The sequence below is a fragment of the Pogonomyrmex barbatus genome, unplaced genomic scaffold, assembly GCF_055798465.1.
Source record: "Pogonomyrmex barbatus isolate J1 unplaced genomic scaffold, ASM5579846v1 scaffold8, whole genome shotgun sequence".
In the NCBI taxonomy this organism is placed as follows: domain Eukaryota; kingdom Metazoa; phylum Arthropoda; class Insecta; order Hymenoptera; family Formicidae; genus Pogonomyrmex; species Pogonomyrmex barbatus.
Genome location: NW_028297182.1, coordinates 6,429,231 through 6,445,069, shown reverse-complemented (window position 1 = coordinate 6,445,069; position 15,839 = coordinate 6,429,231). Strand labels below are relative to the sequence as shown.

Here is a 15,839-nt window from a genome sequence, read left to right as displayed (position 1 = left end):
CTATCGATGAGCTCGACACGAGTTACCTCGATCTCGGAGAAGCGGCACGAGAGAGTAAAAAGAGTTTCTACTTTCATCGGTAATAGGACTCGAAGAGGATCGTAGTAAAACGCGATTACACTCTCCCTTTCTTCTCGGAAAAGCTGATTTGAAATCGCATTCGTCATCGTTCACGAATAAATTTTATTTTATCCGTAAAATCTCCAAAGAAGCTTGAAGAACTGACGTCGCACGCATTACGTAAAATCATCGATCGCCGACATCGACTCGGCGAAACGAAAGTCGTAGATGGCACACGAAATTCCATCGCGGTGGGGAATCCGATCGCGTATTTTGCCATCCACGACCATATTTGACTCACCTCGTATTAACATTTGCCCCTGTCGCGTCGACCCTCTGCACCCCTCTCGCGTTCTCCAGCATCAGCGCGTTCGTGGTCCAGCGCGTTCGTGGTCCAGCGCGTTCGTGGGCAGGCCTCCAAATCCCTTAGCCGGTTCGACTTGGCGTGTCTGACCTTGAAACCGGATGATTTCAAGTGGCCGTCAGCCTGGGCGGCGGATCGGTGCTTCTCATCGGCTGCGAGCCGCAGAGGACCGCCGGAGAATGGAAATCGGCGTGCCAGATCGACGATCTGCCGCAGAAGACCCAAGGCCTGGTGCAGCTGCGCGTAATCAACCTCGACGAGGACGTGGACACTCAGGAGACGTCGTGTTATGTGCACGAAGGTACCTGCGCGAGGTACCATGGTTGACGCAAGTGAAAACGCGAGCGAAGAGATCGAAGGAATGTATTGTCGATCGAGAAAGATTTTTCAATGATTCCCGAAAGATTTTTGAAAAAGAAAATCTTTGAAAGATTTTTGAAAGATTCTTTGCCTTTTACGTTTCGATCACCTTCGCGTTTTGTTGTTTTAAGATACTCTAAATTTCTCGAGAAACAATGTATGTTTTTTTCTGTTTGTTTTAATACGATTTTTTGAACATCCTTGCAACGATGAATATTAATTTAAACGATAAATTATTCGGTGACTCACGCCTTTTTTGAGATATCCGAATATGATAACGCGCTTCTGTAACTCTGTGACATTTAGCGCATTAGTCATTAATTACGGTTTAAATGCGATTTAAACTGCAGTTTAATTACTTAGATTAAAACATTTTGACCTTTTAGTGAACAACCTCAAAGAACACTTTCTCGCTACATCCAGAGTTTTTAAGAAGACGCGAAGAATGCTTTGCGAACACAACATCCTCGTAATAGCTCGGTAACTTCCCGTTTTCCTGACTTCGGACTTTCTCTTTATCAGACAATGTTTCCGACGACAGCACATATGAGAGCCTGTACTCCTATCAGCCGGATGACTTCAGCAGCGATTCGGAGACGGAGGTGGGCGATAGTCAACGGCCGCTTGACGATCGTGTGATCGATACCTATCTGGTATGCCCTATAAGGCCAACTCCGCCGCCACCAAGGGAGGTCAGTTTGACCCAAACTTTGGGCAGGCGGATAAAGATGCTGCGGAGGACCTGGAGCATCACCAAGGGTAGCCTGGGCAAGATCAGACGGCGGACGTCCGTCGACGAGTCCAGCTTCGACGAGAAGGAACAATCCGGCAATGAGAATCACGCCGACGCTGGGAAGTACTTTAATTTCCGGCTGAAGCACTTCAGCCGGAAGAGCGTCATTGGCCCGCCGACTTTCTACCTTGATGAGAACGACAGCACCGTTGAGACGCGCGACAACAACAACGGCAGCATCAAGGAGGCGATCTACACCAACAGCCAGTACATGGGAAGCGGCAGCGACGACTCCTCGACAACTCCAACTGCCGATGTCGGTGAGTCTCGTTTGTTAATCGTTATTTTTTTTTTCTCTCTCTTTTAATTTAAGAGTCGGCAGGAGTGACGGGCTAACTCCGACTTGACTCTAAAATGATTATCTACTCTTTGTTTACAGTGCAGATATGTATCTGTACTCAATTATATTTTGTCTTATAGAAACGATGTTTTGTTCATGAAACTTTGTTAAGATAATTTCTTTTACAATTACGAAGCTACCTACAATTTTGCAATTTAGCTCTTAAATAATTAATTAAAATAAATGTATCTATTCCTATCTATTCCTTATTCACAGTGCAGATATATATTTGAGTACACCCATATATTATTTCGTAGAAGCAATATTCTGCCATGAGTCTTTTTCTATATGTATTTTTGATAAAATTATGACTCTTGCTACAGAGCCGATTTTGCAATTTGGCTCTTAAAAAAAATTTACAATAGATGAAAATATTTGCACCCTATTGTCCTATAGTGCAAATCTATTTACGCATAAATGAATTATTTATTTTCACACATTTTCTTACAAAAATCGTTCTGTAGCTTTCGTCAGGCAAATATTCTGATTATAAATATCATAATTATATAGCTTTTCTCGCAGCATTTTGGCTGTAATATGAGTGAAAAGGAATTTATCTCTCCTGATAGAGGTCTCTCCTGCCGATCCTTAATTGAATATCTACGTGGAAAGAACAGTTTTGCTAAAGTAAAATTTGACGAGATTCAGATATAAAAATAACTTTTTGTGCCATCAAAATAATTACGTATAATATTTAAATTATAGTTGCTGGAATATTGTAAAAAATTTTTGCAGTATTATCATGGTTAAGCGTCTTACATAACAATTTGGATAGTCCAATAAAATTATTTTCATCTGTATTCAGCCAAAGTTTTAGATACTTCATCAAAATCGTTATTTCTGTGTGGTTCCACATGAATGCGCTTTGATAAATTGAGAAATGAAATTAAATTAGAATAAATAAAACCTCTCTTGAGAGGTAGAAGATATTATTACGGATATTAGTTTTAGAAGATTCTAGGGGAACGTGGAATAATAATGGTAAACCGATCTACTAGAAGGATAACTCGTCGTGAATTTCTCTGAATAATAAATTAGAAATCACACAAACGGTCGCGAGGGAAAACGTGTTTTATTGGCGCATCAACGAGAGTGACCCGGTTTTACCGAGCAAAAAGCAAGCTAAATTCAACAAGTTTTATAGGCCGAGTATTGAGCTTTTATTTCATGGTTTTCGGAATATTCTCACACGCATAAAAATGCCGCTCGCTGCACCGATGCGTAAAAAGCGTACGCTTGTATCATACTTTCACGAGACTCTAATGGCACTTCCTCCCTAATTAATTAACGTATACAGAATTTACGAGTTATGCGTGCGCTTCTCGACTGTGCGTGCATCGTTTGACTGTTGCTCGTACTCTCGCACGGGAATATCAACGACATTGACAAAATATTATCCTTTCAGATCATTACAGCGTGCTCGCCGATCAGGAGCCTCTCTACCAGTTTTACGCGGCCGCGGTGGCTCGTGTTGCTTTCGAATCGGATTCTGAAGGCTACGAAGAGGTAATAATCTCGCATTACTTATGCTAAAACTCATATATAAGAACAAGAAAGGTATCCCTCTAAAATATTCTCCAAACAGATTAGCTTTGCTAAATATTCTCAGGGTTCTTCAACTTTTAATAAAATGCAACTATAAAAAGACTGTATTTTTACTGATGTTTTTTGTAAACGAAAAATTAACTTTTTATGACATAACTTATTGACATTGACTTTCTTCACGACTTTCTTCAATCAAGAAATGATAGAAAATTTATCTAATTTTTTTTACTTTAATATTTTATTTACCATGATTTATTAAAATCTGTAATTTGTAAATTTTTTAATAATAAACCTATTTAAGATAATTGACAAATTATTTTTTTATATTGTTATTTATAGAATTCAATAATACATTTTGTTGCTTTATGATGATATTTTATTGATTATAATTTTTCATTTACAGGTAGAAGATATAATGTGGAAGACGGAATCAACTGCAGCGGATCTTGCCAGAGCGGGACAAAGAATGCTCTGGTGTCACACTCCACAAGTAATACACAGCGGTCTCTTACGTAAGTTAGAAAATCGTATATTTAATTATAAAAATATTTTTTTTTATGTAAGATATGTCTGGAAAAACATAGAATAAGAATGCAGAAAAATTAACAAAAATATGTTCAACATTAGAGAAACTAACGCCAGAGGAAAAGAAGATTCAGGAGACGAAATTTGAGATCTTGACTTCTGAAGCATCGTACTTAAATTCTCTTCGGGTCCTGGAAAACGAGTTCCTCAATAATCATATACTAATAAATGAGATTCTAACACCGATTGAGAGAAAAAAATTATTTGGCGGGGTGCCGAGTGTATTGTCGGCGTCGCAAACGTTCCTAGCTGAACTGGAAGCTGTGTGGAGGGAAGATCCGATGTTGCCAGGCTTGTCGGAAGTCTTGCTGAAACACGCTGAAAAATGTCAGGCCGTGTACGTAGCGTATTGCTCGAATCAAGTCAGCATAGACACAACTCTGAAAGAACTCAAGTAAGCCATGTTATATAATCACTTTTCATATAGATGTTTTTTAGAAGATTTAGATAATATATATTTTTCATCAAATAATACACACACATATATATATGTATATATATTTTTTTTTTACAGAGCTCGGAAGGGTACGAAATTTTTGGAGGCTATCAGACGCATAGAGATGCGACCGGCGTGCCAAAATTTATCTTTACATTCCTTTCTAATGCTACCAATGCAGCGCGTTACAAGGTATATACAATGTCAATTGCTTTAATTAGACTTAAATTTCATTCATTAGAAGTTTATTTACTTGATAAATTTCGCAATCGTTATTAATCGAAAATTAATTCGTAGAAAGTACTTACAACGAATAATTCTCTGTAGGTTACCCTTATTAGCTGATGCCGTTCTATCCAAGTTATCGATGGGAAATTCAGATAGAATATCTTGGGAAAAAGTTCTGTCGACTTTAAGCGACGTCGTTGCTGATTGCAACGAAGGTGCTCGAGCTGCTATTCAAGAAGCTGAAATGGAAGCTTTGGCAAGGTATACTATTATTATTTAATATGTTCATTTTTTTATGTATTATATGTATACAAAATAAGTCACATTTTATATTTAACCGCAGGAAACTGGAATATGTCCCAAAAATCAAACCAATCATACTGAGAGGCAAGCAATTAGTCAGAAGTGGATCAGTCATACAATTATCGATGAAAACGGACACCGAATTCAAGCGGACATTTGGGAAGAAATTTAATAAAACCCCACTATATCTTTTATTACTCACTGATTATCTTCTAGTCACAAAATTAAAATCCAAGTAAGACCAAGTTAAAGTTTTTAAATGTATATAGTAAAATAATTTAAAAAAGTTTTAAAAGAGATAACGCGTTAAAGTGAAAATAAGAGATAACACGAAATATGTTTTTCATGTGTTTTTCGAATAAATTCTTTAACATGCATAATTTAAAATAAAATATTTTGCAGTGCTAACAATGAGTGCTATACCGTCGTAGACGTGTGCAAACGGAATCTTCTAGCCTTGGAATCAGCTTCCGAGGAGTCGCCATTCTCTGGGCGAAATGCTATGATATTGACTTTCCTAGAGAATCATTGCGGTCGTCATGTAGAGTATGTCTTGACGTGCGAGAATAATACCGAACGAGAACGATGGCTGGAGGCTATCTCGCCACCCAAACGCGGTTTGGTTGGTGAAACATTGTATGAATCTTGGGATTGCCCACAAGTAATGGCCAAGTATCCATATTTGCCAAATCAACCAGACGAACTATCGTTACAACCAGGTAATATATATAGTGTATGTATGTTATTTATATAATAATTTAAGAAAAAATGTAGCAACGATTTTTTTGTCTATAAAAATTTATAATTTCCTCTAAATTCTATAAAACATTCAGATTAAATAATTTTTTTATTAAAATATATCATAAATTTTAAATAAAAAATAATTTAAAAACTTAAAAATAACTTAGACATTTCTTATAAATTTAATTTCTTCAAAATGTGCCTTTTGTAACGTTTAGCAATTCAATGATTGACTTCTATCAAATATTTTGTGGCCAAAAATATCGTAGTGCTAATAAATTCAAGTGTTGCTTTTTAGGAGATGTGATAAACGTATTGAAGAAAATGGCAGATGGTTGGTATCATGGTGAAAAATTATTAGATGGCGAGCAAGGATGGTTTCCGGCAAACCATACAAAGGAAGTTGCATCGGAGCACGTGCGTGCGCGAAATTTGAAACAACGACATCGTCTTCTAGCACTCAGCAGCAGTGTAATACAGCAAAGAAAGGCGAGACAAAATCAGGGAATTCACTGAAAAATTTAAAATGTGATGAATCGCTCAAATGTTGTGATCGTTAATAAATTATTTGTTTATATTACATACACACATACACCACATTTATTCATATGCGATTTCTATGCTAATTCAGTATTGAATAGATTAACTATGTGCCAATATGATATATTTGTCCATGTAAAAAGAATGATATTTTAAAATCTTTTATGATGGTATATTGGAGCTACAGAAAGCTCAGAAGGATAAGAAAGATGTATTTTATGTTTTATATGTATATTGTATATAAAATTGTGGAGAGGAAAAAAAAAGAGAGAATGTTGTAACAAAAGTATGCGTCATTTATTATTTTTATACAAATACAATATAAACGTTATTTTATATATTTCTTTATTTTTAAGAAGTCTTCAACTTTATGATATATGAGAATGTCTAAAATTGAAAAAATTAAAAACAAGTTAGTAAAAAAAATAGTTAAAAAGATGGATGGAGCATATTATGAGTTTTCATAAATGCAAATTGTACAGTCTTGTATAAAGTATAAAAAAGTGCTCTCAGTTCAAGGATATTTTAATAGAGAATTAAAAAGTATTTTGAACTATAGAACTATCTACAAAAATTATCAAAAATATTATTTAAAACTGGTGTATAAATAATACGTTTAGTTTGATAGAGTGCAAAATCTTATTGATGTGAATACTTCATTATGTTTTTGTGAACCAGAAATTTATATTTCTTTTTGTTAAAGACTGATCTTTATCTAAATGTGTTTATGTTAATAAGAAATTTATGCCCAACAAATTTCTAAATTTCTTCTATTGTGTCTTTAACCTTCAAACAATCCCTAAAAAAATCATTGCACTTAAATTTATACAATGACATAAAAATAACGTGTAAACGTATCGATCAACAAAATATGTAAAATTGTTATTAAATTAAAAATTCATTAATCAACGTTTATATGTTATTATGCCATTATGTTCAAATTGGTTACAATATTAATCAATGATGTATCAATGATGTAGGGCTTTATCACAATAGATATTGAACAATGCTCTTATTGAGCAAACAATTGACTGCAGTTCATCAATGTTAAATTCGTGTCTTGGAATGTCCAGATGGTTTTACATCGAACAACTTTCTAACGAAATATACTTGGACCATAGTCGTCATCGTAATAACGACTACCTGGGCAATTGACCATGTCTGCACATAAGAATTATTGTCCAACAACAAATTCAAATCTCTTGCTTCTCTACTCCTGCTCCAATGTTGAACATGAAGCATTTCATTAATGTTTCTCTCCACATTTGTGATAGTAGTCTGAAAGAGAGACATATAATAATATCATTTAATTAATATAATACTACATAATATAAAAATTTATAATAATTATAATAATTTTTATATTTATATTTATAAATTTTAATGCCTAAGAAGCTTGCAATAAGCGCGACATACATACCGTAAAGTTCTCAACAGAAAGATTCAATTCTTGTAATTCCTCTGTATATTTCTGCCATTTATCATACCTAATAAAGTTAACAAAGTTAATAAGACAAAAATAATATATAATAATAAATAATAATAATACAATAATAGATGAGATGTCTTATCTATTTTTCAGATGTATCATATATCTTTACTATATTATTGCAAGAATCTTACCTGATCACAGTGATGTACAAATTGACTAATTTTGCAGCAAATCTAGAAAATTGGTTATCAATGCACACACTGTAATAACCGCCATTCTGCGATTGATCTTGATAATCAGCATTGGAACGCCATTGATAAGGATGAACAATGATTCCTTCTGGATTTCTCACTGCAAAACCAGCTTTTCCATCTCCACCACGTAAGACCTATAATTAAAATAAGTTACTTGAATTGAATCCAATATATTTACTAAACTATCTGCCATTATTTTTATTTCAATATTTCTCTCATATTACATCTACTTAACACATTTTTAACAATGTACTTTCCTTAACATTTTATATGTTCTGTTATTAAAATTTTTAAATACAATTTTTAACAAATAATCTAGCAAAAGATTTTACTACATCGCAGTTTATATAGTTTTTCACATATAATCAAAAAGATTAGCAATCTCTCTATATAATTATCTATCTTTATAACAAAGTTATATTTGTCATATCTTCCACATGCACACAAGAAAATGGATGAACGCGTAGCCTACGAGCCTACGAGGTTGAGACCTACGAGGTCACAATTTTTTCCAAGATAGACGATTCATAAAGCTCGTCAGCACGCGACCGGCACGAGCTGTCAAAGCGAGCATACGCTCGTGAATTCACAAACAACATCGCGCATTCTTCCTCTTATTCGCCTCGAGAGAGACGTCGCGAGAGAAAGTCGATCCCGGCAACCATATGGTCGTCCAAACGAGTCGCGTCCCAACGCTCCTTGATCTTTCACCCGGAACGGCTTGCTCCGTCTCTCGATACGGATATCCGGTCAGCGGTACCTGGAAACTGACGAAGAACGTCGCGCCCGGATTCACATATTGGAAATAGCAATCCTCCTTGCCGGCGTCGATGTGCACTTTGTAGTCCATCGCGACCGCGGGCAGGTTTTCATAGGAGAAGCCATCGGTCAACGGCGTGACCAGGAGGAGCACGCCGATTAGCAGGCTGCCGAATTGCACGAGGAGCGACATCGCGGCACAGAGCGATACGCATCACAACGAATGACGTCGTTGACGTCCGCGCGGCCACGCGTCGAGACCGCCGACCGCAGAACCCACGCTAGCAGGCCACGCGTTACGTTATCCCTCTATCGGCACCCGATCGAACTCGTCCATCGTACTCCTCAATCCTGGTCTCGGCTGGACGTTGATCTGTTGCCTTCACGGTTACATTTTCTGATCTTTCATGTGTCTCTCCTTTTTTTTCTCGAAAAACTTTCCTGATCCTCGAATTCTCTATTTCTTATTTGGTATTAGATATGCAGTATCAACGCTCTTTCTTCTTTTTCGATTTTCCTATAACTTTACAAATTTGCTTATTTTCATGCATATATATTCTGAGAAAAAAAATCGTCAAGGTTTTTTGATATTTGAACTTCAATTCACATAAAAAGAATGAGAAAGGCATAAATTTTGAATTATAAACTATTTCCTGCTGTAATTTATATTATAAAAAAAAATAATTTGTGTTTTTAATTAATTAAAGCAGAGAATATGATAAATATGCAGCCACAAATTCATTCAAATCATTCATTAAATTGTCATTTTCTACCAATATCAAAAAATGTTGAAAATCAGGAAAAAAATCAGGAGCGATGATTTTCCTTCTCGATTTCCTTCATAATATATTCTACGAATAAAAATACACAAATTTACAAAATTACAAAAAAAATCAGGAAAAAAAATATTGCACTGCATTTACCTTTTTTTCAAGTATCGGAAACAATTTCTCGGATTACTAATTCTTGACTCATTTTCGAAATTTGTTTAACGATTAGAGTAAAAGATTACGGGAAAGATAACAGAGATTAAATGTCCATTTCTCAATGTAAACTAATTTATATATCGATTTAATTCACTTTTTATCTTTTTCATATTTTTCGAGTTAAAAATATAGAAAATAGAAGATAAGTTAAACTAATATCAGTTAACCAATATTGGAAGAGATATGAAAGTGGACACAAGGAAATTTAATGATCAATGATTGAAAAATTATAATAAATTGGACTTGCATCGAGGAAAGATCGACGCAAGACACAACGCAATAAAAATAGCGCATAAATCTACATTACAACTTGCTGTAAAAGCGAATCTAACTATAGATAAAACATGTTAGCATTAAAAATGACTTTGATAAACTTTGATAAATCTAATCGGTGATTAATTCAACCGACACATTACTTTCTGCAAACTAGTGTAGTAATTTATTATGCCTAATCTTTGTCTATTATTAAATAATAAAGAATTAATTACTCCATCCATATTAATAAAACATAAAGATATTTCTCGATAAGTTAATCAGTGAACTGCTTGTTTCAAAACTTGGAACTAATAATTTCCTATGTCTAATCTAATCTTTCTGTTTATATATTAAATAACGAAAAATATAAATTACTTTATTTATATTGTTAATAAAACAATACAAACATTGCTGGAGAACTTAATTGCAGATTAAGTTAATCAAGGATTAATTCAACATACAGTTAAAATTGCCCACAACAAAATTTCTTGCTATACAATTCGTTGCTTAACTATTCCTTCCACGTATCAAAAACAATGAAAGCTGTAAATAATTTTTTTCCATACACTGTTAGAAAATTTGTGTACCTTTGTGAAAAAATTTGCTGATTAAAATTTTTATGTTAAATAAGCTACATATTTACATGTAAATTTAACACATGTCTACTATGTTAACTGATCTTAATAAACATAAAATGTAAAATTATTAAAATGATTTTTTAAAATGATTTTTAAAAATGTGTTAAAATAACACAGTTTGTACGTGTTTATTAAATATGTTCAAATTTGCACAAAAAAATGTTTATTTTTAACAGGAGTGGGGATGACTTGTTATTATTCTTTGTGATTTCGGCATAGTCTCGAATCTTGATGCGTCTCGACATGTTTCAGTACTTTTATAGTGTTAGAATACAAGTACCAGAATTATTTCATCTATCTTTTAGCAGATGAATCTTGTCACATATGTACATTTTTCTTTTATTGTTATTATAATTTAATTAAACTATTATGTGAGTTATTGTTAGTTTAATTTTTCACCTGAGATTATAAATGCTTCCTATAACTTAAAAACATTTATTCTTTTCGTTCAGAAGTAAATTTAAGATTGTCTTTTTATTATTAATATATTAATACAGAGTAATACAGATATTATACGTAAGAAGTTAATGGACGATTAAAATATCTGTAAGTTATTAATTCGTGGTCAAAGTTACTCGTCTATCGATATTATTTAGAGAAAGCTGTGCGAAGCAATAATTCTCGATATCGATGCCGTACGTGTTCGTAATCGTTTCGCATTCGCATAAAGTACCGTCTTCCAACCGTCAGGACGTCTCGCCGATGTGATCCCCACTCCTTAGAGCTCCGTAATCGGAAAGCGGTGGAAAGCAACAGTCGGAAATGGAGAGCACGTAGCGGCGTCAGAATTTTTGTGCGCACGCGAATCGGATAGTTTTGTGCCGCCTGCGAATGCCTGCATCGCGAAATCTCGCAAAGTGAGTGTCCGCGACAGCGTCTGCGATCGTGAAAATTCCGCATTCCCGACTTACCATGCCGCGCAGAAGCCGGGTCCGGCCGAGAGAGCTAGGCACGCGAGCGCGAACGAATGCGAACGAACGCGCGAGTGATATTGTTGCCTTGTGACTCGCTCGCATTCGTCCGCTCGCTCGATCTACATCCGCGACGTGCTCCGATTCTTATTCGAAGAGGACATTCGAATCGCGTGAAAGTCAATTGGGTTGAATGGCGAAAAAATTCGAGAGAAATAAAGAAAGCAACCAAGTAGACGACCCTATCGGTGTCGTAATCGGAAAGCGGTGCATTGCAGCGGACAATTGAAATAGTCTTTAAAAAAAATAGTTAAAAAAACAGAATAAGACTTATTTCTTCGTTTTAGAAATTAATCGAAATTAATCGAATGAATGCGTTTTTGAAACACTGACACGTGAGACGATACATTGCAACGCGCGTGTGCAACAAGTTGTACGATTGCGCAATCGAGGAATTACGTATTTACGCGAGTCGATTGAAAACTTGGCTCTTTCGTAATTTATTTTCCAAAACTCTACGGTTATTTCGCTCCTGCATTTTGATTTAAGTTCGCGATTTTCGCGTTTTTTACTCCTCGAGGAAAATCAGTATTTGTCCAGGAAGTCAGATGAGCCCGAGCCAAGGTAGAACAGAAAATGATAACGTCAAAATGACGAGAAAATGACTATATAGTTCATTTTTTTATTACCTTGATTACCTTATCGTTATTTTCTATTCTATCTAGGAGATACTCAGGACAAAAGTTATTTTATGCCGATCCGGACGATGAAAAACATCGTCCGGGAGTCTGCAAGCGAACCGATTGGCGCAACTCGCGGAAATCATTGCGATTCGGTGAAAATCAGTGGAAATAAGCCGATACATTACGGTACTCACCACATATAATAATCGCGTGTCCGGAGCGAAAGTCACGGATGCGCGTATATTCAGATCTAGTAAGATGCGGAGAAAAATAGTACATATTAATCCGAACGAGCCCGGTAAACATAATACATTTTGTTACACATTTTTTTATTTATTTATATATATATATATATATATATATATATATATATATAAATATTGATCAATATACATACATAAAATGAAATCTATGTAAATAAAAGCAACGTATAAATAAAATATTAAGCGATTTTTTGACAATCATAGTCAATTAATTTAACTAAATAAATTTCAAATTTGTTTAATTCAATTGTTTATTAAATTAAAAAATTTTTAATTAAATTTTAAAGAATTTAATTTAAATAATATTTAATTACAATATAAGGTCTCTGAATTTCGGGAAGAACAGAATGAATTAATATTTTTGCCTCGGGCCTCGGGTTCCGCTCCCGACAGCCCTGCATATACTTACTGATGGTGTGTCGTAAGTCGCAGATTTCATGGAACTGTCGTCGTCGAAGCGTGCGTCTTTCACCGTGCCGGGCGCGCGCGACTCGCGCTCACTGATTATGCAATTGAGCCGTGATGTTTCGCGACCGCGAACGGCGGCTCCGATGTCGTCTGCGGAACGAAGAGATTGCCGCGGACAATTATGATTGTGCGTGTATGCGTTTTTCTTATGCGGCTGTAAATATATTTCTCGAGACACACGAAGCATCGGTGCACGCGAAACTATACACGAGTACGTGTGTGTGTGTGTGTGTGTGTGTGTGCGTGTGTGTGTGTGTGTGTGTGTGTGTGTGTGTATGCGTTGTGTGTGATTACAGCTTTTTTTGCGATTATAAAAATCGCTAATTATTGTTCGAAGCTTGAGTAATGATTCTTTCTTGGCGGAGAACGTCCAGTTAGTAAAAAAAATGCCTATTTTGCTGTTGTGCCGATTAAAATGATTTACATGTTTACATATCGTTGATGCGACGCTTATCTAATCATTTATTTACTCTTCTCTCTTTATATACTACTTTTTTACAGTTTTATTTGTACCTTTATCACGTTTGACATTGCCGTGAAATTATTCCGTATTAAACTGAGAGAATAGTTCAATCGGTTGTGACAAACTGTGTCTGAGAAATTTTTTAAAGAAGCATATTGAAGTGAACATACCAATACATTTTTTTATTACTTTGCAGAGAATGGCGGGTGCTGTGTACATAATTGGACTTTTGTTGTTGGGAGAAACAACAAGTTGGACAATTGACATCATACCTAACATAACTGTACATATGAATCATGTAATCTCAGTTCCATGCAGCATACATGATATGCCATCCGATTTAACAGAGTGGAACATTACTGCTGATGATAATATCGCAATACCGAGATATGATATATTAACGTTAAACAAAACTTCCAAAAATGGTGTTCTAAATATCACTGGTGTGTTCCTTGGTAGAACAAAATTAACAGTTAATTTGATGAAATATAAGGTAAGTGTCAAGTGAATGTTTAATTTTATTGCTTCGTTTTTGAGAATAAACAAGATTTTTCTTTCTTTTTTTTTTTAGATTATAGACAGCCGGGAGGTCTCTCTTATTACGGTAATACGAGAGGAACGCATAATAGATTCTGTATTTACTATTAGTGTTGCGATTCTTGTATCCATTTTATATATTAATTTTGGCTGTGCCATGAACTGGAGTACATGCCGTGCTACATTAAGAAGACCAATAGGTCCAGCCATAGGTTTTTTCTGTCAATTTTTAATCATGCCGTTGGTAAATCATTTTATCATAAATATGTGAATGTATCAAATAATTGATACATAGATACTCCCGTTACTTACTTGGCATACTCATTTATTAATCAAATTTTCAATTCTGATTTTTTTATTATTTCCACAGTTAAGTTATCTCATTGGATATCTTTTATTTCCTGATCGTCCTGAACTGCAAATAGGCATGTTCTTCACAGGGATAAGTCCAAGCGGTGGCGCTTCGAATATCTGGACAGTACTACTTGACGGCAATCTGAATCTTTCAATCACAATGACCACTATGTGCACCATCGCAGCATTTGGTAAATAATGTGTGATACATAATATAAAGGTAACTCTTGCATAAATGAAATAAAAAATTTTGCTATTCTTCGTAGGAATGATGCCATTTTGGATTTTTACATTGGGCAGAAATATTTTCTCACAGGGACAAATTCCAGTTCCTTATCGTCATATTGGCACTCTCGTAATTGGTCTCATAATTCCATTAGCTATAGGATTTTTCATTCAACGAAAACATCCAAATGTATCCAAGATATTAGTCCGAATAATGAAACCTTTCTCTGTTATTTTAATTTTGTTCATCATTATATTTGCTATCGTGACTAATCTATATCTTTTCAAATTGTTCTCATGGGAGGTGAGTATTTATCTTATTTATAAAAAAAAGAGTTCCGATATTCATTGCCAATACATAGTTTGTGTCACATATATTATAAATGTTCAATGTTAGCAGTAACTATCAAAATACAATCTATGTAATTTTATTTTCCTATTTCAGATTATAATTGCAGGAATGGGTTTGCCATGGTTAGGTTTTACATTTGGGCTCATAACAGCATATATCTGCAACCAGCCTCAAGCTGATATACGAGCAATTGCCATTGAAACTGGTATTCAGAACACAGGCGTGTCTATTTTTTTGTTACGATTTACATTGGAACCACCCATTAACGATCTAACCACTGGTAAGTGTAACGAATATTCATATATATGTGTGTTGACTTAATTGTTTAATATATTCTTTTTTTAGTGATTCCTGTGTCTGCCGCAATTATGACACCAATACCATTAGCAATTCTATATATAATAAAATTAATTTATCAAGATTGTAGACAAAAAAAAATAGCTAAAACGGAAGCGACATTGCAGTCTGTCCCGTCGTTAGAAAAGCTCCAAAGAACTACTACTACTATGAATCACTACGAAGATATTTCTACTATCACACAATTAAATGAACCTAAATTAATTGACCGTGCAGAACAATAATGAGCAATTGGTACAAATAATATATAAAAAAAGAATATATATTTATATCTTAAGTATATTATTTATATTATATAAAAGATTATATATTTATATCTTAAATATTAATGTTGAAAATTTAAAGTAAGGATGGTTATGGATGTCAAATGATTATGTTTATATTTATTGTTTTCGAACTTTATTTCTTGAGATTATATATATTTTGAGCATATTTTGATATTTGATATTTATACGAACAATAGCAATCGAATTTAAATCATACAGCAAAAAAGATATTATTTAACAAAGATATTTATTAAAGTTAAGATTTTGTAAATAATGAATATATCATTTGCATTTATATATTTCATTTTTGACTGTGGAAATAAAGTGTGTTGTTTTTTAAA

General features: G+C 34.4%; 4 protein-coding genes across 12 annotated transcripts in view; 3 read left to right on the top strand and 1 right to left on the bottom strand.

The window, feature by feature from the left end:
- Positions 1-1,309, top strand: part of LOC148934742 (uncharacterized) — a 7,024-nt gene extending 5,715 nt beyond the window's left edge. The window contains exons 2-3 of one of the 2 annotated variants that reach the window (XM_089084033.1): positions 537-725; positions 1,171-1,309. In XM_089084033.1, the coding sequence (XP_088940159.1) occupies positions 537-725; positions 1,171-1,268 (287 nt within the window). In that variant the 3' untranslated portion in view covers positions 1,269-1,309. Of the gene's footprint in view, positions 1-536; positions 739-1,170 lie in introns of both variants that reach the window. The other variant, XM_089084034.1, reaches the window with a different exon arrangement.
- Positions 1-6,581, top strand: part of Exn (Ephexin) — a 20,958-nt gene extending 14,377 nt beyond the window's left edge. For 2 of the 3 annotated variants that reach the window (XM_011634962.2, XM_011634961.2), the window contains exons 8-16: positions 1,307-1,837; positions 3,323-3,423; positions 3,866-3,974; positions 4,090-4,441; positions 4,562-4,675; positions 4,811-4,972; positions 5,055-5,249; positions 5,417-5,733; positions 6,054-6,581. In XM_011634962.2, coding sequence (XP_011633264.2) covers positions 1,307-1,837; positions 3,323-3,423; positions 3,866-3,974; positions 4,090-4,441; positions 4,562-4,675; positions 4,811-4,972; positions 5,055-5,249; positions 5,417-5,733; positions 6,054-6,271 — 2,099 coding nt within the window. In that variant the 3' untranslated portion in view covers positions 6,272-6,581. Of the gene's footprint in view, positions 1-1,306; positions 1,838-3,322; positions 3,424-3,865; positions 3,975-4,089; positions 4,442-4,561; positions 4,676-4,810; positions 4,973-5,054; positions 5,250-5,416; positions 5,748-6,053 lie in introns of all 3 variants that reach the window. The other variant, XM_011634963.2, reaches the window with a different exon arrangement.
- On the bottom strand, positions 6,571-13,131 carry LOC105424634 (transmembrane emp24 domain-containing protein 5). Of its 2 annotated transcripts, none has more exons than XM_089084031.1 (4): positions 12,886-13,131; positions 7,919-8,115; positions 7,716-7,782; positions 6,571-7,573 (listed from the first exon to the last, which is right to left on the bottom strand). In XM_089084031.1, exons 1-4 carry the CDS (start codon positions 13,129-13,131, stop codon positions 7,343-7,345), a joined length of 741 nt encoding a protein of 246 aa, XP_088940157.1. In that variant the 3' UTR covers positions 6,571-7,342. The 2 variants fall into 2 exon arrangements, with proteins under 2 accessions (XP_088940157.1, XP_011633261.2); XM_011634959.3 differs by lacking the exon at positions 12,886-13,131 and adding an exon at positions 8,742-9,320.
- On the top strand, positions 11,290-15,839 carry LOC105424635 (ileal sodium/bile acid cotransporter-like). Of its 5 annotated transcripts, none has more exons than XM_089084029.1 (7): positions 11,290-11,476; positions 13,604-13,900; positions 13,979-14,188; positions 14,315-14,489; positions 14,565-14,827; positions 14,969-15,155; positions 15,221-15,839. In XM_089084029.1, exons 2-7 carry the CDS (start codon positions 13,607-13,609, stop codon positions 15,454-15,456), a joined length of 1,365 nt encoding a protein of 454 aa, XP_088940155.1. In that variant the 5' UTR covers positions 11,290-11,476; positions 13,604-13,606; the 3' UTR covers positions 15,457-15,839. The 5 variants fall into 5 exon arrangements, with proteins under 5 accessions (XP_088940155.1, XP_025073454.2, XP_088940153.1 ...); XM_025217669.2 differs by lacking the exon at positions 11,290-11,476 and adding an exon at positions 12,929-13,071; XM_089084027.1 differs by lacking the exon at positions 11,290-11,476 and adding an exon at positions 12,936-13,077.